The sequence below is a fragment of the Squalius cephalus genome (assembly GCF_949319135.1).
Source record: "Squalius cephalus genome assembly, chromosome: 5".
NCBI lineage: Eukaryota > Metazoa > Chordata > Actinopteri > Cypriniformes > Leuciscidae > Squalius > Squalius cephalus.
This window is the reverse complement of record NC_137126.1, coordinates 11,140,804-11,160,838: the sequence shown is the minus strand read 5'-3', so window position 1 is coordinate 11,160,838 and position 20,035 is coordinate 11,140,804. Positions and strand designations below refer to the sequence as shown.

Genomic DNA, 20,035 nt, shown 5'->3' with positions numbered 1-20,035 from the left:
AGTTTATTTACATAATATGCCAGTAGACTATGAAAATACTGTTAAATATTAAAATTGTGAAATTTAGCCTTTATCTGAACAATATACGGTCACAAAAGCAAAAAGAAAAAAAATACTTCAAATGAATTGTAAGACTTATATTCAAATAGGTGCATTAAATATGTAGGAAAGAGGAAACATTTTCGTTCTTTATGGAGCAACTAGACTGGGCTGCCTGACTCCTTGTGACATTGTTCATTCAAGTAAATGGAATTAACTGTGAACTGAGTTTCTTTGCTGTTAAAGAAACTCATGAGAACATGAAGCACTGAAGTTATTTCAGTCATAACAGCAAATAATAGATTTCTGCATTTATTTTCACGTAGTTTTCAAACCATGATTATGACAGCGTGATGGTTTCCAACATAAAAAAAATGTGGTTGTGAACAAGAAACATTGTTAATGCTGATAAGTGCTTTTTATATACAATCTTCACCCTCAAACAAAGCCTGTCTTTAAGATAAGTCCTTTGTAATCATAGCAAAAACAAACATGTGTGTGTGCTCCTTCCACTCTGCTGTATAGAATAAAAGGATATGTGCACTTGACCTCAGAAAATGCCCTTACTTTCAATCACATCTCCTTGTGTTTACATACCAAACTATCAGCAGCACAATTTTCATGGGGAATGTGTTTTTCTTGATAACCTTTCCTGCCAAGTCATGTTTATATGACAAAGTAAAAATAATGAGCTTACCCACAACCTGATTTTTCACTCACAACCGGAGTGTTTAAATCGTCGTCTTAATACAAACTTTAAACTACGGAGCTCCTAAGGGACACGGTGATGGAAAAATATGAGATGGGAGAAAAAAGAAAAAAAAAGATTTTACGTTCGTTCTCATCGCAAAAGTTTTGCGTTCCCCGATCGCTCGCAAATACCTCAAAAAACATTTGCAAGAGAATGCAAAAGCATTGATATAATTTCTTATAATTTAAGGAATAGTTCACTTCAAAATAATAATTGTCATCATTTACTCACCCTCAAGTTGTTTCAAACCTGTATGAATTCTGCTGAACACAAAAGATGATATTCGGTGTACCAAACAGTTAATGTACCCTATTGACTTCCATTGTATTGTTTTTCCTACAATGGAAGTCAATGGGGTTCATCAACTGTCTGGTTACCGACATTCTTCAAAATATCTTCCTTTGTTATCAGCAGAAGAAAGAAATTGATACAGGTTTGAAACAACTTGAGGGTGAGTAAATGATGACAGGATTTTCATTTTGAAGCGAACTATTCCTTTAAGTATGTTTAAACCTGAAAATGAGTCTAAACAAACAAACAGATTTGTCCCAGCAGTCTTCTGCAGTTGTTGCTATGGAATTTCTGTGGCGTTGTACACTTCTGAGTGACTGTGCCCTTCTGTTTCTTTAGTGACAAGCATGGCAACCACAACAGTGAATATAACAACAGCTGAAATCAGGACAGTGGCTACGAGTCCTTTATTAGCCCGCAGAAACTCCATCTTCTGGTTCCCTTTCTGCTTTGCTGCAGATTCCTTACAAATCTTTTTCTGAAATTGAAATGAAAATAGAACTGGAGTTGAAGATTATGAACCTTTAACATGTAGTGTGTGAAGTGTGTAAAGTTATCGGTAACGCTTTACAATAAGGTTCATAAGTTAACATTAGTTAAAGGAGTCATGACCTGCAATTTTCACTTTTCCACGAGAATCAATGTATGTTATGATTGCCTAACGATTATACACTGGCCGGGAAGCCGATATTTAAAAGTGAAGCGTTTGTTTACCTCAGGGTAAATAAACCAGCGCGCGTGCACGCGCACTCAAATACGAGATTTTGATTTCAGCCCCGACTTGACGTCATGACGGGGCAGGATATACCATATATGGACACCGCAGACCTGCCACAGGAAGTGCGCCCTGGCGCCCCTCCTCCCCTCATATTCAGTCGAGAAAGAAGCAGAAACGTAGTGCACACTGAGTTGCTCTGTTGTTGACTGCCAGAATCAACATGTAAATGTGTTTTCTCTCCCAAGAACGGACCAAGCTGTCAGGGACCAGTGGATTAAATTCATTTTTAATGACGCGGTTCCTACAACCCTTCCCACTGGCTTAACGTTATGTGTCTGTGCTAACTAAACATTTTACACCGGAATCCTTCACAAATTTGAGGCAATATCAGGCGAAGTTGGCATCGAAGCTCGGGAAAAAGGGGCCATTTTTAACAATCAGACACTTGCCTGCAATTGAAACAGTAAGAATGTGTTTTTATTGCTCTACTCTGTGTAACAAACAGCAGCTAACTGCTAATGCGGCTATTGTATGCTAGCGGGAGTATTAGCTTCGAGGTAAACATGGGGAATGGCTGCTAACGTTACTTTGCAAACAACAAATGACTGAGATCATCATGAATTCGGCTATTGTTTATTGATTGCCTAACGCTTATATGAGGCGCCGTCTAGTTTGTGTGTGTGTGTGTGTGTGTGTGTGTGCTCGCGTCTCATATGAGTATGTGCGCGAGTTTGTGTGTGTGTGCTCGCGTCTCATATGAGTATGTGCGTGGAGAGTTCATATACATGTATGTGTGACTACTTAGTATGTATGCAAGCGTGTTTCATATATGTGTGCGTGAATGAAGTTTGATTTAAGCCCTAAACGGCGCCTCATACTTATACACTGGCCGGGAAGCCGGTCGCGGCCAGGTCGGGTTCATTCATAATTTGCGCCATGATGTCATTTTGTAATGATATGCTAAAGCGTCACCTGCGGTGTCAACCCCCTCCTTCCTGCCACCAATCAACGCGCCCCTCATTTGCATTATTAAAATGACCATCCACGACAGCCAAAATATCGCATCAGATCTCGCGAGACAATAATGCCTTCAGAAATAAGGGTCTGAGGAGCTCTGTGTTTATTTTTTTTCCACTTTTCTTTTTTAGAAGGGCCTGAAAGACTATAATACAGCAGTAGGTATCCAAGGTAATACTAGGTCATGACTCCTTTAACATGAACTAAGAATGAACAATACTTCTTCAGCATGTATTAATCTTAGTTAATATTAGTTTCAACATTTACTAATATGTTAATAAAACCAAAGGTGCATGAATAAATAACATGAATAAATACAGTAACAAATGTATTGCTCATTGTTAGTTCATGTTAGTTAATACATTAACTAATGAACCTTATTGTAAAGTGTTACCAAGTCATCCTTTAAGTTTCACAGAATACTGTGAGTAATAATGTTTATATGTTCACCAGTAATAGTATGCCTGTCACATCAATAAACACAAAGACTGTTCAGCTGTTTAGAGTTACACTCTTGAGATTTGGCACAAACCTTCAGCTCTTTTAGCAGGCTTAAATAAAAAAACATCCATAATTGTAATATTTTAATAAATATAACATGATCTATTAATTCTAGATGTGACATAAATCTTGATGTACTGTACACTAAGGAGACTCACGTTGGACTGAGGCTTTTCAGCTTTTTGATTGACATTCTTGAGTTGTCCTTCTCCATTTGCATTTTCCAGCATAGTGACTTTGACCTCCTCTGCCTCGCTCTCAGCAGTTTCAATTTTATCCTAAAACAGATGCAAATATTGACAATATTTAGGATGACATGCTTCCAATATGAATACAACATTCTGCATGAAAGCACTCTGCTTCTCATTTGCTTTAAATACATAAAAAAACTTTTTTGAAATCAGTTAACATGATTTATTTATGACAGAATTAAGTTGAATAATGCAAAACAAAACAAAACATGATTAGGAAACAGGAATAGTTTGGGATTTGCCGTAACCATAGGTGTAGTTAATGTCATTAAAGCTGCAGTCCGTAGTTTTTCCTCTTTGTCGTCATCTCTGTTCGAAATCTGCAATTGCCATTCTTCGCGGAATTATCAACTTTACGTGGGTTGTGCCTCGGCACGGCACAGCGCGGATGATTCCAATGTTTTGAGGAGAATGTGCGGCTGTCATTCGCAATCACAGATTCTACTTTTTGGAAGTATGACCAATATAATAATTTTCACCGGAAAATGTCATCTGAACAAGTAACATCCACTTTTGTTCTGACCAACTAAGGGTAAAAAAGCATTGCAGTAAATCTCACTGATTAAATCTAACGATCGCTTATCATATCAAGTCAAACCATGCAAATTATACTTTGTTCTCAAATTGTTCATGTTTGTGACCACATTTAATGCCCTTCCGATATTTATCCTTGTTTTCGCATGGGCCCGGTTGCAGTCTCTTTTTTTCTGTAGCCACTCCGAAGTCCGAAGTCTTTTGCATTTTACAACGGGTGAATCTCCAGTTGTCACTGGTGATTGTCGTTTGAACCTTTCTGGATCCGCCATCAAATTGATAAGTTTAATTACATCAAGTGCTGTGAGAAAAGGCTATAAATCTCCACCTCCAACATCCTCACACGCAACATAGCCTACTAGCCGGGACTTCTTCTTTATGTGTACAGATGTGATGTAATGACGCAAAGACATGCTCGAATTTCCCACGGAAATCCACCAGTACCTCTGGAATTAAAAACATTATTACAAGCTTACCGTTTTGAATCGAGCTAAGGCAAGAAGATAGTTTTGAACATTGGCTGGTTATGTACTTGCTCAAACATTTATTTTGGATAATTTTTAACCCAAAAAAGTTAAGGACTGCAGCTTTAACTATCTGGAAAATGATAGTGAAAATGATTAAATGTCTCACATTTTGTGTACAGTATATATTATTTGATCATTTAAACTAACAAAACCTTTTTTGTGTAATGTTTTGTTTGTAAACTGTGCTTGTGTCTTGAGGAAATGACATCTGTAATTATATTTTGTATTTATTGATGTTCATACATTTTGAGTGTGGCTTAAATGTCATTTTAGAGCCACTTTATTTCCATAAATGGTGCTTATATTTGCAAATAATCTTCCCTGTCACATGATAAGTGCATGACTTTACTGCATAACTGTCTGATAAGCTACTGTTTGGCCTACATATGAACAAAAGTGAAAACACCGCCATTGATTGTAGATCAAGATAAAGTGCATTAAATATATTTTGTTGCATAACATGACATAGTAACCTTTTAAAAAGTTCTACCGTTTACTGGAATGTTAGAAAAATAGGTTATACCTTGGAACAAAGACAACTGTACACTGAATATTTTTCTTATTTGCATGCATAAACTCACCATACTGCAGCAATATCGTGCTGGAGCCTGTGTTTGTGCGTGATCCCGAAGATACAGAAAGAGTGAGTGAAAACTCAGGTGAAGTAAGAGCAAAGTCTGTATATGGCACGTCAAGAAGGTGTGCGGATCAAGGCCCCTCCTCACTCCACTTTAAAGAACTTCCTCCTTTATTTGCTTTAGTGTATCCACTTCAACTAATCACTGGGTGTTTCACTGAAACAGACAGGCCATAAATAATCAGGTCATTTTTAGGAAACATTTGTGCCAGCATTTCATTTGAAAAGGTTCCTGTTGGATTTTCAAGAAGTCAAATGTTCTCACCTCAGTCTATTTCAACTCTGACATAGTAGTAGGTAATGTGACATTTGCCGAGCTAGTTGTCCCAGTGAAAACTATTTCCTACTTTGAATTGAAAGATCTTTCTCGTCGAAACATGTCTTGTGCCGTGATCATTCGGTTATATATCATATTCAAATTATTTTGAGGTTTAAGATCAGTGGAAATAATAATGGTCTTGATTTGAAAGTACAATTGCACCCCAACACTTCATTCACAGAAAATGTTTGTACCAAGAAACAAAATGTAAAAAAAAAAAATGACCGTGATATTTCCTTCATAACCATAATATTTTGTATAATAAGTATAAAAACTTAAATAAATCTAAAACTTGCCTCTGTTCAAACGATGTGGACAAAAATCTCATCAGAAAGATCAAACCACTATTTTTGAAGAGGAAAAATGTCGCAGCATAATAGAGTTGAACAGACAGCGAAGAACAAAAACAAATTCAGATTTTTCTATTGGTCAAATGTGAACACAAAAACCATTTTTGTTGTAGTTTTCATTCACTACAATATAATGTACCCAACTATGAAGACTTCTGCTTCTGAGAACTGCAGAAATGTGAAAAGGGTCCATTATAGGCTATGTCATGTCTTCGAATATTGCCATTTATTATATATGACCAAAAATTTCAATATAAAGTTCAAAAAGTAAAAAAAAAAAAAAAAGTTTGAAACTTTTTAACTGTAGTGTACACAAAATTAAATTAGCTTTGCATCAAAGGAATACATATCTTCCAGACGTTTGAGCGGCAGTGTACATTATTACATTTGAATGAAAATACACCATGTAATAAACAAGTGCACATATTCTCAAAGAACTTACATTTTAATGATTGCTTCCCTCATTCCTGCCTCCTTCAGTTGTTCCCAGACTTCCTAATTTTTCAACTTCCCCATGAATCTAGGCTCCATAGAGGCCTCCAAAAAAATGCCATATCTTCCTGTAAAAAAAACAACAATAATTTACAGTAAGTGAATAGTTTATCTCATGTAGCATTAAATGAATTGGGATTTTTTTTTCTTGCACCTGGTAATGTGCATCTGTGAATCTGATTCCCAAGATCTGAAATCATTAAAATATTATAATGTATTGTACATAAAGTTACAACATTATTTGTTTTATTTGAACTGATCATGCTGACGTGAATGTAATAAAATAATTTCGATCAATTAATGCAAACACTGTATGAACGCTAAATAAACAAGTGTCATTGATTTAATGACATGCGCACACTACACGACACAGTTTTCCGCTGTTTGCACATACTAACCGTCCTCCTACCATATGTTGCTTTCGAACAGAAAATAAATAAAAGTAAAAAGACGGCTGTGCAAATTATTTATACTGCTGGAATTTTGGTTCCAGTGTGGGTAAGTTGTTAGCGAATACAAAAATATTCACGAGCTTCCCCTGTGTGGGCGTGTTCTTGAGAAAAGCCCACCATTCAGCCCCTGCGTCCCAATATGAATATCCATCCTAAATAGTATGTAAGATTAGAAAAAGAGTGTCCCAAATATAGTATGTTGAAAAGAGTAACCGTTTTTATAGATTTGACCAAACAACACCTGCGTCTTGTGCCTTATTTCTTCATTTAACAACAGCAATAGTTTATTAAACCGGTATATGAACATGACGGACGCTAGTTGGCGCAATAGTGTCACGCGCACTAGCAGTGACAGATTAAATGAGACCAACTCACCTGCAGAATTACCGCTCAAAAGTCTAAAACAAATGCACAATGTCAACAAACGGCAGGACGTCGAGAATATTACAGTTTATGGCTCCAGATGAGCGCCGTCAGTTTGGAATCGAGGTAACTGCACATCAGTAAATAAGCTAATTTTCTAATGATGCTTTTTTATTTTTTACAACAAAACACGCTAGGAAGCAATTCACCTCTCTTTATGTGTGCTTAAAATGAGATTTATATTAACGTAAGGTCTGTACAAGGCTAAAATTTGCACAAATTTCACATTGTACAATGCACACAAATGTTAAACAAAGTCAAGAGCTTTTTAACCTCCACGTGTGATGAGGATGATGATGATGATCTATTTGGCGATGGCCAGCCAGGCTTGGAGTTGAGTTGACCTCACCATACTGCGGTACCATCATTGTATAATGACGATATCAGACCGTAGTTTTATGGTGCTGATATGTAGGCCTACCACAATATTGAACAATTAGCATATTCACGGGCCATGTATACATTAAATGTGTTACTCTATGCTTCAAAGAGTACCAAGGTTTTAACATGGTCCAAAACACATGCTACCAAGTCCCTGTTGCTGTTGTACTTCTTTGTGTTTATTTGGTAGTGGGAGTTCATGTTAAATGAAATACTGGTATTTTTGTTAGCAGGGTTTCATGTTGCCACATTTTGCCAAATTTAGCAGCTTATCAAAAATGAACTGTTTTATAAATTGTAAAAATTGTTGCTCAACTCAGATAAAGTAGTTTTAACATGAGTTAAATAATTGTAATAATGTTAATATTTTTATTTATTTTTTGTCTTAGACTCCTTTCCAGCGTCTGGCATGGCAAATGCAAGACATATTAGGGGATGGAGGAATTCTCAAAGAGGTTGTCCATGCAGGGGAAGGCCCACCCGTACCAATGCATGCATCTGTGTCAAGTAAATGGCTCAACTAAACATGGTTTTAATGGAGTCATAGTTCCAGTTTCTGACTTATGATAGTCCAACGGTGTTCAGAGATGAATGATTCGTAACATACACTACTGTTCAAAACATTGAGGTCGTAAGATGGTTTAATGTTTTTGAAAGAAGTCTCTTATGCTCACCAAGGCTACATTTATTTGATCATATAAACTAACTTGCATTATTTTCTGTAATATATTTTAAATTTCTGAATATTTAGCAGCCATTACTCTTCTTCAATGTCACATGATCCTTCAGAAATCATTCTAAAATGCTGATTTGGTGCTCAAGAAACATTTCTTATTATTATAAAAGTTGAAAACAGTTTTAGTGCTTAATATTTTAGGTAGTAGATATCTGTAATTTTTGATCAATTTAATGCATCCTTGCTGAATGAAAGTATTAATTTCTTTCAACAAAACAACAACAAAAAAACTTTTGATTGGTTTTGTGTGTTGTACTTTTATGTCACACATCTAGCTTCTCATTAGCTTCTCGACATGAACTCATTTCATCCACAGTTCACTTCTCTGGTTTCATTGAGTACTCTGACGCACCATTTGAGACCACCAACCACCTCAGATATCCACGAATGATGAAGCTTGGTAGAGGTAGGATGGAAATTGAATTCTCCAATTAGAATGATAATCATTATGATTCTCCTTTATATTGTCTTGTTTGTCCAGTGCTAGACACTCAAACCTCTTTTTCCACAGATGTTACTTTGTATGGCCTAGAGCTCGGCCTGCTTACTATGAAGAAAGGAGAGTTCTCTCGCTTTCTCTTCAAGCCCAAATATGCCTATGGGGACCTTGGGTGCCCCCCACACATACCTCCATTAGCCACAGTCCTCTATGAGGTGCACGTCCTTGATTTTCTGGACTCGGCACAAGTGGATGATTTCATGGATTTGACTTTGGTATGATTAAATGCATTCAGCTTTCTCTTTTATTTTGTTTGCGGTATCTAAGATTGTGATTTCAACATTCCCCAGGAAGAGCAGAACACTGTCCCTCTGTCCACCTTGCTGAATGTGCTGGAAACACAGCGGAGCTTTGGCAACCTCTGCTACAATAAGAAGCGCTACGAAGATGCTCGAGAGAGATACAAGCAGGTATTCTGCTTATAAGTGCCTTATTTGTTTCGCAAGTATGAGAGTTTGTAAATGCATAGAAGGAAAATGTGCTCTGAAAATTAGTAGTTTATTCTAAGTATAGACTGAGATTTTTTTTTTCAGTGTGACATACTGTTGTCCCATGGTATAGGCCATGACACTTTTGCAGAATCGTGAGCCGATGGATGATGAAGAGAAGCAGCGTCTTGAAGAGATAAAGTTGCTTTTCCTGCTCAACCTCTCACTCACGTACCTTAAACTGGAAAAACCCCAGAAGGCCCTTTACTTTGGTCAGAAAGCACTGGACATCAACCCCCAGAACACTAAAGCTCTCTTCCGCTGCGGCCAGGTTGGGCAATATTTTGACATTTTTACCTCCTTTGTTGAAAATCTGTTCATAATTGTTTTAGCAAAAAACATATTGCTCTGTAAAATCTAGGGCTGTCAATCAAGTCAACATTTTAATCAAATCACGCGATATGCTGATAAATTAATTAGCTGATCACAAATATTAATATTTACTGAGAAAAGCACCGAAATTAAGGGTGTTTTCAGACGTGTAGATCATTTGTTTTTGTTCTGAAACAGGGACTTAAATTGTTACAGTGTTGCATTTTCTCCATCGTGGTTCGGTTTACTTTCACAAGGTCACATTTCAAAGCATACCAAAATGTGTTTATGCATCAATATCTCAAAAAGATCATATCAATTAGAGTGAGAATCAATGCTTTGTCAGCACAGCGTTCTTGCAGCCAGTGCTGATTTTTTTGTAATGCATTTCCCATTATGAATTATGCTACAGCATGGTTCGCTGGTCCGTCGGGTCAGATTTCTTTCTCACCAGAACCGAACTGCTTGAAAGGTGTAATTTTCATTCGGACCGAGACGATTATTTTGGTGCAACTCGGAGCACAATTGTTGTGTTAATGTATGCTGAAACTAGGGTTGCGCGGTATACCGGTACTGAATATTGCATTATTCAATAGGGCTCGCAAAATCGCCTGCCCGACATCCCGGGGCTATTGTGTTTTCCAGTCGGGCTACCAAAATGCATAACCGGCCTGCCTGACGGGCTATCTGATTCAAATAGTGTTCACTTCAGTCTTGTTATAATCAGATTCAGCGCGTTCTTCATCTTCAATCCGCAGCGTCTTCATACAAGTTTCATTTGTTTACAAGTTCATTTTGCGTAGCGGACACGCAAAATGCGGCCCACCGACCAATTACAGCCTGGGGATGGATGTCAAAAGCCCCGCATATTGTCTATTAGTATACATTACATGTGGCCTGCCACACATAGGCTGATTTACAAATCATGCAGTTTCACAGTGTCAACACAAGGTGATAGCACTAGCTTTTAAGCCAGGTGTTGCAGTAAACTGATAAGTGATAAGCATTGCCATTTCTGTTGCTTTTGAGAAACATTGAACGTGCCAAAAAAACCGGAACAAAACAGACCAGTTATTAGCTCTGCCCAAAAGACAGTGCAGCATGAGCTCCAAACAAATGCATTGATTTGCTGACCGGTCTCGATCACACAACCATTAAACAGCGCAGTGAGAAGCATTCAAGTCTTGCGCCAGTGGTCTCCGATACAAACACAAATGTCTTGGTGATTTAAACTAGTTTAAAGCCAGATGAAACCAGCGTTGACATTCTCAACAACACTGACAGAAAACAGAAGAAACATTGTGTGACAACAATCTAGTTAGAATACTTTTCAATCCACAAATCGCAACCATGTGTAGTGACACTAACTGTAAACATGGTATTGTGGCAGAAATTTAAGATATTTATTTAGAATTTTACTATATTATTATTATTATTATTATTATTATTATTATTAATAGATATGTATTAAATATTAAATGATTATTCTTAATGAAATATAGGTAAAATTAGAGAAACCAATGATTAATTTTAACTCAGTAAGAATATCAAAATTTTACCCTTTAGAAATGAGGTTGTTAATTTTACAGATGTTACTGTTTGTGTTAATGTAAATGAATTTACATCTGTGTCCCACCTCAAGCTACTGCTACTGTCAACTCTAGCTTTTCCAAGAGACAAAACATGAAGGCTAATATTATTAATATTTTATATATAATGATAGAGAAGTATCTGGCCCCCAGGCATCCACAACATTGAATCTGGCCCCCTTTAAAAAAAAGTCTGGACACAGAGCTAATGGCCCATAAGAAAGGCTTTGTAAAGATGAAGACAACATTCAACTCATATAAGGTGCATAAGCACAACATGAGCTTTACTTATGAAACAAAATAGCTTTTTTACTTAAAGCTATTCTTAAAGCTTTACTATACTTGAGTGATAGTTACGTCCCATTGATGAAGAGACTCATACTGAGTCCTACTGAGGACCTAGTTGAACACCACCATGACAGGAATTCGAAACAGGTAGTTCAATTTCAGATAAACATTTACGTTCAGCTGAAATAATTACAGTACGAACAGACATACTCGGGCCATAGCAGCCGTGCTGATATGAAGGCTGAGGAATTAAGTCATATGGCTTGATGCAAGTGTTTCATAAAAAGGAAGACACCTCACTTGCTAGAAATGAGTCGCGTAGGCAGAGCTTATTCCTAAGTAACAATGGCTTCACCAGCTTAATCAGTGGAGCCTTTCGAACCTAGTTGATCACTGCTGTGACAAGCTCATCTATGAGGTCTGTGAGTAAACAAAATGCCTCGCTTCAGTGGAAAAGAAGTAAGTCTAATAAAGTATAAGCATACTGTAAACGCCTCATAATTTAGCTAAGGAACATTATAGGCTTTTGTGCGGCACAAACTAGCTCTCTTGTACTGACAGGACCAGAGAAACTAGCAAGAAAACATCCAGATTGTAAAATCCTGCTGCTAAACAAATGTGCTCATTCCGGTTACCCATGCCCATGAAGAAGCCATACCCCTTGTGGAGTGGGATCGAACTCCCAACCAGGCATTGCAAGCTGTAAGCCAGCGCTATCACATCCACAATCTAATGGGATAGTTGCTGTTTTGAAACAGGCTGCCCTTTGGTGCGACCATCACAGAACACAAAGAGCTGATCAGAGAGACTGAATTGTCTGGTTTGCTCAACTTAAAAACACAGTGCGCGGACGGCATAATAACTGTGAAGGAAGCGCATCTCCCACAGCTGGTTCCCTTGGAGCGAAAGCAGACAAAGTTATAACCTGGGCTCCGAATGGAGTTGAGAGGTCTTTAGGTACATAGTCCTTTTTCGGTTTGAGCACTACTCTACAGTCATTAGGGCCAAATTCCATTCAAGACTCTTTAACTGACAGAGCGTGCATGTCAGTGACCCACTCGCTTGACTGATGCAACATCAAGCAAAAGTGCTGTCTTCAGCGCTTCAGAGAGCATCTTCAGTAGCAGAGTTTCCACTGTTGGGCCAAAAGCGAGCGTGCTAGTGCATGCCAAGGCCAGTCGCGCTTCCACTGTCACTTCCGGAGCTTGATTGGGCCTCCTCAGGGTCAATGGCCAGGGGTTTTTGGCACACAGAATACATTGGTCCAAAGCGGGCCAACTGGGGCTTTAGGAGTGGTTATGAACAAAGGCGGAGTTTACCTGAGTTGTGAGAGGGTCAACACGGCTGCTCATTTCCCATGTTCCCATGCTAGGCTACCAGCTAAACTCAACATTTAAGACTTTTTAAAACAATTTTCAGCTTGAAACTCACTTTCAGACATCAGCGAGTGTTTGAAATAACTGCAGATTGTGATCCGGTGGGGATTTTGATCACCATATGAGGCAGAAATATATTTATGCGATGCCAAAGGATACTTATGCCAACTATTGCAATAATAAATACACATATGTTTATGGAAAATACCAGAGACTGCTTAAAGAACTTATCATATATCATTATAACTGTGTATTTTTGTTTCATGTTTCTTCTTCTTTCTCTTCCCTGTTTCCTTTGTTGATACTGGACTGATGTATCCGCATAATGTCGTAAATGACATATACTCTGGTTAATTCTTGTTTTCTGTTTGGAGCTCCCTCTGTTGCTTTGGCTGAAAGGATAACAGTACAGTGAGATGGGAGAGATCGCTCAAACCCTCCTCAGATTGCATAATTGCATAATTTCATGGAAAATTAATAGAAAACTCTTTCCAAATAAATGTGATGTAAACATGTATTTTATTAATATTTTTCTAAATGTGTAAGCCTTTGGACTTAAAAGTCTTAGAGTTGTTTTGTGCATTCCTCTGATCACAAATAAATGGAAGCAGTGTTCTCTTATGTAACACAAATTAATAAATTACTGTCACTGTAACATTTTTCTTTTTAATTTGTAAAACATTGGTCAAATATTGATGCTGGAATCTTAAGTCTTTAAAGGGATAGTTCACCCAAAAATGAAAATTCTGTCATCATTTACTCAACCTCAAGTTGTTCCAAACCTGTATGAGTTTCTTTGTTCTGCTGAACACAAAGGAAGATATTTGGAAGAATGTTTGTAACCAGATCTCGGTCCCCATTGACTTCCATAGTATATTTTTTTCCTACTATGGAAGTCAATGGGGACCGATATCTGTTTGGTTACATACATTCTTCCAAATATCTTCCTTTGTGTTCAGCAGAACAAAGAAACTCATACAGGTTTGGAACAACTTGAGGGTGAGTAAATGATGACAGAATTTTCATTTTTGGGTGAACTATCCCTTTAAGTAAAGACCAAACATTCGCTTCTGTCATGCTTATTTTGATTTTGCGATCTAGCTAGTTTTCAGTCAGCTGGTGAAATGGTGAGGTTGAGTGACGTTGTTCTATGGAGGCGTGTTAAGGGTGGGATTTAGGTTAGGGGTTACTGGCCCGACAGTGGAAACGCAGGTTGATTTTGGCCTTGTGGCTTGAGGTCCAAGGTCTGAGGCTATTGACCCTGCCTGGTACGCTGTTAGCCCTGGTTCGCACTGGCCCAACAGTGGAAAAGTGGCTAATGATGCTGAATGGCTTGAACGGAGAGTCTGAAAGGGCTCTTAACACCAACGCCAAGTTCCATGACCAGGACTGTAGAAGGGCGCGTTGAGTTAAATCTTCTTGTGCTGCATAGAAATTTAATCACCAAGTCATTCTTACCAATTGGGCGATTATCTTCTTTGCTATGGAAGACCGATATATAGCAACCACATATACTTTAAGTGTAGAGGTGGTGAGGCCGGCGTCCAAACGCTCCTGCAAGAAAGATAGAATAACTGGAGTCAGGCAGTTTACAGGATATATATTCTGTGAGCTGCACCAGCTCTCTAAGACTTTCCATTTATGAGCATAGAGATGCCTGGTAGAAGGGGCTCTTGATTCATTGATCGTTTTTAAGTTAACACGACACTGGCGCGCTCCTCTTTTGGCAGCCAAACATGCAGATTCCACAGCTCGGGTTTGGGATGCTGAGAGTAGCTGTCATATATAGGTATGAAAGAGCTTCACAAACAGTCTTTTCAACCACACAGTATATATTAGAACTGGGATAAAATTTATATTTCAGGTTTAAACACTGATGTCTCCGGAAGCGATCAAAATGGAGTTAATTTACCTTTTGAAAGTAACATGATGCTTCAACTAACAATTGTATTGATTTCATCGCTACACCAGTAGATGGTGATAAGTATCTGTTAAAAATGTATTTGTCATTGAATCATTAATTCAAGATATTTGTTCAACAAACATTGATTCATCCAGTAATGAAACAAGTATTTATGCGTCATTAAATCATTCATTCAGACCAATTTGTAAAAAAAAAAAATTTCATTCAGATTAATTAAACATTGTAAATGGACTGCAGAAATTAAGATTTTGTAGAACCTCTAGTAAAATACATGTTATTTTGTTTAGTTGTACTCCAGAGTAGGGTCTAAACCAGCACTATAGGAACTATTCGTGACGATGGTGTACGCTGATTGGCCGAACGCATGCGAAACATCAGCACCTGCCATTTTTAAAAAGACTGTAAACGCACAGATTATAGCCTATATATTTACTCCAGAAACTAACTCTATGAACATGGAAAGCGGTAATAGATGGACCTCTAAACTTTTACGCTGAGGAGAAAATCCAACGCAACAATCTGCCGCGCCGTCAAAATAAGTCACAACAACAAGCGCGGCTTACATAACTTCAGAGTTCCTACTGGCGGTGTGAATGCAACCAGGAAAACGTTCCTAGGGGAACCACCCTGGTGGCTAGTTCCTAGAACTACCCGGTGCGACAGTTTGAAACAAAAAAATTGTGATCCTCAGTTTATTCAGAAGCGTGCAGATCTAGTGGGCAGTTCTCTGTTTATGCCAACAGATCCACCTCCGCTGGTTTTAGAATGTTCCAAATCATATTCGCTGTCAGAGGATGCAGTCTCCATTTTCCTTGGACTACTCCATCCCTCGACAGCATGTTGGGCCCTCAGTTCAGCGATCACAATCTCCACAGCTTGCTTCGCGAGGAGTGAATCTCCGCTCTTAAGACTTGCTCATCTTGGGGTTGAACCACAGACATTTACAATGCCATTGAAGCGCGCCAGTCAGAAGCATGTAACCGCTTGTTTCTCTTTTCTTATCCCTCTCTGAGATGCTCGGAAGCGCTAGCCACACCCCTGCATAATGCAATAGTCCTTTGTGATTTTTTTCAATTTAAAAAAAAATAATTAATGGGTGAGCCGGAGATGTGGGCACGAGTGCGGGTCATGCCAGATGGAGTAGGTCTCCTCTGTAGGGCTGTGAGACCAGTCCTCTGTGTCAGACACTGCTGTTGACATGGTATTGTCGCACTTATCGTTCGATGGTTCCCTAACAGGCGGTGCAGGGTTTGGTAGCTTTTTCCATGTCTTTGCCGGAATGCAAAGGGGATTGGTGCAAAATCGTTGTCCGCTGAATGTAATGAATCACGATGAAGCTTCTTGAAGACTTCTCATGAAGAAGAACAATTGTGAGGCAATCTCGCTCCGTGCATAAGTTTATATAGGGAGCAGGCTCGTCCCTATTTTGTGCACTTAAACGCCATTGGCTGTTGAATGTGCAGCAGCGTTATTCAATTAGGCTTCAGTATGTCTCAGCGAAAGGAGTTTCCCCCATAGCGTCAGCTTCTGACGCAATGTCGAGTGAACCAAAATCGAAAGGGAACAAAGGCTCCAAACGAGCCAGGTGTGAAAATGGCCTAAGATCATTAATAGACATTGCAGCAAACTAGTAAATCCTTCCATACACAGTTCTTTCTCTTATACTCACCAAGGCTATGTTTATTTGAACAATAATACATTAAAAGCAGTAATATTGTGAAATGTTATTATAATTTAAAAGAACTGTTAATCATTTTAAATGTCATTTATTCCTGTGATGAAAAGGTGTAATTTTCAGAAGTCATTACCCCAGTAGTGTCATATGATGCTTCGAAAATCATAGCAATATGCTGTTTAGTTATATGATGATTTGAACTTTTGACCGGTAATGAATACTTCAACTTCTGGAAGAATCTTCCAATCAGGTTTTCATAGTTGTGGCTTTTTATTTGTGTTCAGTTTGCCAATTAAGGCCATGTGGTAGTATTGATATGATATTTAGAACTTTCTTTCTTTTTTTTTTATGAGGCTTGTTTGGATATGAAAGACTATGAGAAAGCACAAGATTACCTTACACTTGCTCAGGCGAAAAAGCCATTTGACCCTGACATCAACACCTTGCTGAAAAAGCTTGCTCTGTAAGTATTCATTCTCTTATTTTTGTCATGTCTTCTTGTTACATGTGTGAATGTGAAAGCTAAACTAATCAACTGATCTTTTACAGGTGCTACAAGGACTATTTAGACAAAGAGAGAGATATGTGCACCAAGATGTTCTCAGGTTTGAAGAGAACAGAAAATTGAAGCTGTGTGCGCAACTTGCAGTGTCCATGGTTGAGGTCTTCACCATTTTTCAAACCCTCCAGATTGACCACAAGTGGGCAGTATAAACCAAACAAATTGTAATTTTGGTTTGAGTGGCCAACATTGCATCAAATGTTGTCATCCAATAATCCAATAATCATTTATTTGATTATTGTTTGATTTTATTTTGCGGTTTGTTTGTTTTTGCCAGCAAAATATATACATTTTTCGCCTCTGCATTATGTTCTGTACGTTACTTTAAGATAAGCTTTATTATAACAAACAGTCAAGCTTTTGCAGAATTATGTTCAGTATTATGTTCAAAACTCTATATGGAGCATTAGGATGGTTTCTAGGTGCACTGTTTGAAGTTCCAGAAGTCATATAGAGTCTTTAATTTTTTAACCTATTTGTCATGCTCTTCATTTTTTATTTATTTTTTACTTTTTACTCACACTAATTCCACTGTGTCATCACCACTGTGACAGACTATTTTGTGTCGCAAGTTTTGAAGTTAACATTTAAACAATAAGATGTTCCACCTTGCTCAGTGTTTTGAATTTTCCTTAGATTCATATGGAAATGAATAATATCGTATAAGATTAAAAATACAAATACATTTTGTTTACTTGTCAATCAACAAAAGTGTCAGTATATACTGTATATATTAAATATATTCTCATAAAGTTATTTGAGTCTTGTTGTATTGCTGTGTCAACTTTTACTGCCTCTTTTCTCCCTATGCTAACAGAAATTCCTGCAACAGCCCTAAAAACGTATTTGGACTCTTATGGCTCACTTAAAATGTAATTTCCTCATCACAAAATATGAAACCATGTGGTGTCTAGCAAAAAAAAAATAAAAATGCTTCACTAGTTTGTAGAGTGAAGTTCCACTCATGTAACTGTTATGAACCTTTTATGTGCCTGGATGTGCAATGCAAACATAGTTAACATTAAAACAAGCAATAGGTCTGTAAAACCTTGGACTACAGATAAAGACATTGCTTAGTTTGGTTTCTCCTCCTTTGGTAACTTTAGTCCAGTGCAGTCCCTCCTTTGTTTTTTTGTGTTTCTCCTCTGCTGACATATGCCAGATGTGAAAATGTAATTATGTGTGTACAAAGTGAAGTTTATTATTCTTGACCCACACCTCCATGTCCAGGTTTTAGGGGTTTTCTCCTGTAGTGAGCTCTTGGTGCTTGGCAGTAAGTTCGCTTTTCAAAACCAGAGGTCTTTTTTTATACTGCTGTTTTTCCAAAGCAACATGTACAATGTTCTCTAGATGTCTAGCATCCTGTCAATATTCTGAGTAAAAGAATAGTTCACAAAAAGCAAAGTAAAATAAAATTCAAATGAACTCAACTTCATGTCATTCCAAACCTTTATGCATTTGGACCCCATTTACTGTACTTTCATTGCATGCATTTTTGTTTCCCAAAGAAGAAAGTTATACAGATTTAGAACAACATAAACATTTCTTAAACTGAGTAATATGAGTAAAATTAAAATTTTTGTGTGTGTGTGTCTCTTATAAAAGAGACATTCCATAAAGTGTCTATACAATTTTACATTTAAACAGAATTTGGTCAGAATGTATAGCTGCCATTGAATGGCTATCAAAGGAGAAACAGGCTTTTTGCAGAGGCAATGGCTCTGTCCCAAATGACACCCTAAGCCCTTGATGACTGCCTCCAAGTCCTCACTTTTGTGATGTGATGCCGCTTTGTCGGGTTGAAGCCTGTGGCTTGGCAGAAGTCTGTTCCGAGTGTGCTCTTGAGCACCCTTGTGAAACCTAAAATGACAAATGGGACACCCATACGTTATTGTGGACATGTGCATGCTGTGGCCACTGTAAAGTCTTCTATAGTTAGAAGCATAGTTTCTTGTTAGTATTGCAGTCAACTTTAATGCTCTGCCATGACGCTTTAAGCTTGACGTCGACTAGTCGCTGATCATGGCCTATAGGGGCGCAACAGGATAAGAAATCTTTGAAGTTCACTTTTACGCTCCGTTTTTCCATTTATTTGTCAGTTAAAATGACAAATAAATAGGCTACTCTGAGAGCGCTACACAATATATGTTTGATTATACCATCTGGATCCTCAAAATTAATAGGGTGAATGCACGTTTTAAACAGCTACTTGTACACGTAAGTAGTCGGCATTCGAAACCAAAGTGCTGATGCATTGTAACGCACACACATACAGCCTGTAGCTCGCACATCACGTGCAGATCGTGCGACCAGAAACATTCAGTAGCGCAAACATGTATTGTCAACAATGTTCTGAGATTTATCAATAAAATAGCTTAGAAACTGAAAAATTCTAGCATATATTTCTTGGTAACCAAAACCCCACAGCTTCACTATTAGTAGAGAGACGCTTCCATATAGAATTAATTCACATGCAATCAATCTCTCAGTAATGCATTCATATAAATGTAATCTTTACTGTGTTATATGTTATCTGATTTAGAACTAGGAGAAATCTGTAAGGAATATTATGACCCAAAGACAAAAGAGCTGATAAAAATAAGATGTTGTGTAGGATCAAATAGCCTTGTGGGCAGCGCTGTGTCATATGCCATAGCTGTGCACAAGGCAACCCTTCAGGCTTATTTGTTCATTAAAGACGTAATCGGTGAATTACTCCACGTCAACTTGACTTTATTCACATAAATGCGGACTTCATTTTTTTTTTGCAGTCATTCAACCCCTACTATGACATGGACTTAAATAGATCATGCTCTTGAACATGCACTACAATCTATCTTTCATGCACAATTCATTTTACTTAAAAGTTATTAAAATATTAAAAGTAAACAAACAGTCCCCCA

The 20,035-nt window shown here is 37.8% G+C and overlaps 1 protein-coding gene and 1 long non-coding RNA gene across 3 annotated transcripts; one reads left to right on the top strand and one right to left on the bottom strand.

Moving 5' to 3' along the window:
• Positions 1–327: 327 nt before the first annotated feature.
• LOC307159003 lies at positions 328–6,492 on the bottom strand. The gene is made up of 4 exons (XR_013821323.1): positions 6,378–6,492; positions 5,211–5,423; positions 3,476–3,595; positions 328–1,559 (listed from the first exon to the last, which is right to left on the bottom strand). It is a non-coding gene; the product is annotated as an uncharacterized lncRNA (long non-coding RNA).
• Positions 6,493–7,077: 585 nt separating this feature from the next.
• Positions 7,078–17,767, top strand: fkbp6 (FKBP prolyl isomerase 6). Of its 2 annotated transcripts, none has more exons than XM_079873072.1 (8): positions 7,078–7,368; positions 8,073–8,190; positions 8,736–8,825; positions 8,931–9,133; positions 9,209–9,328; positions 9,480–9,677; positions 16,924–17,033; positions 17,120–17,765. In XM_079873072.1, exons 1-8 carry the CDS (start codon positions 7,294–7,296, stop codon positions 17,196–17,198), a joined length of 993 nt encoding a protein of 330 aa, XP_079729198.1. In that variant the 5' UTR covers positions 7,078–7,293; the 3' UTR covers positions 17,199–17,765. The 2 variants fall into 2 exon arrangements, with proteins under 2 accessions (XP_079729198.1, XP_079729199.1); XM_079873073.1 differs by lacking the exon at positions 7,078–7,368 and adding an exon at positions 7,605–7,660 and having other exon boundaries at positions 17,120–17,767.
• The last annotated feature ends 2,268 nt before the right edge of the window (positions 17,768–20,035 follow it).

Coding starts and splice junctions, on each gene's coding strand:
- fkbp6 (XM_079873072.1), top strand. CDS start 7,294: ATGTCAACAAACGGCAGGACGTCGAGAATATTACAGTTTATGGCTCCA. Junction 7,369..8,072: donor GCCGTCAGTTTGGAATCGAG/GTAACTGCACAT, acceptor TTTTTGTCTTAG/ACTCCTTTCCAGCGTCTGGC. Junction 9,678..16,923: donor CTCTCTTCCGCTGCGGCCAG/GTTGGGCAATAT, acceptor TTTTTTTATGAG/GCTTGTTTGGATATGAAAGA.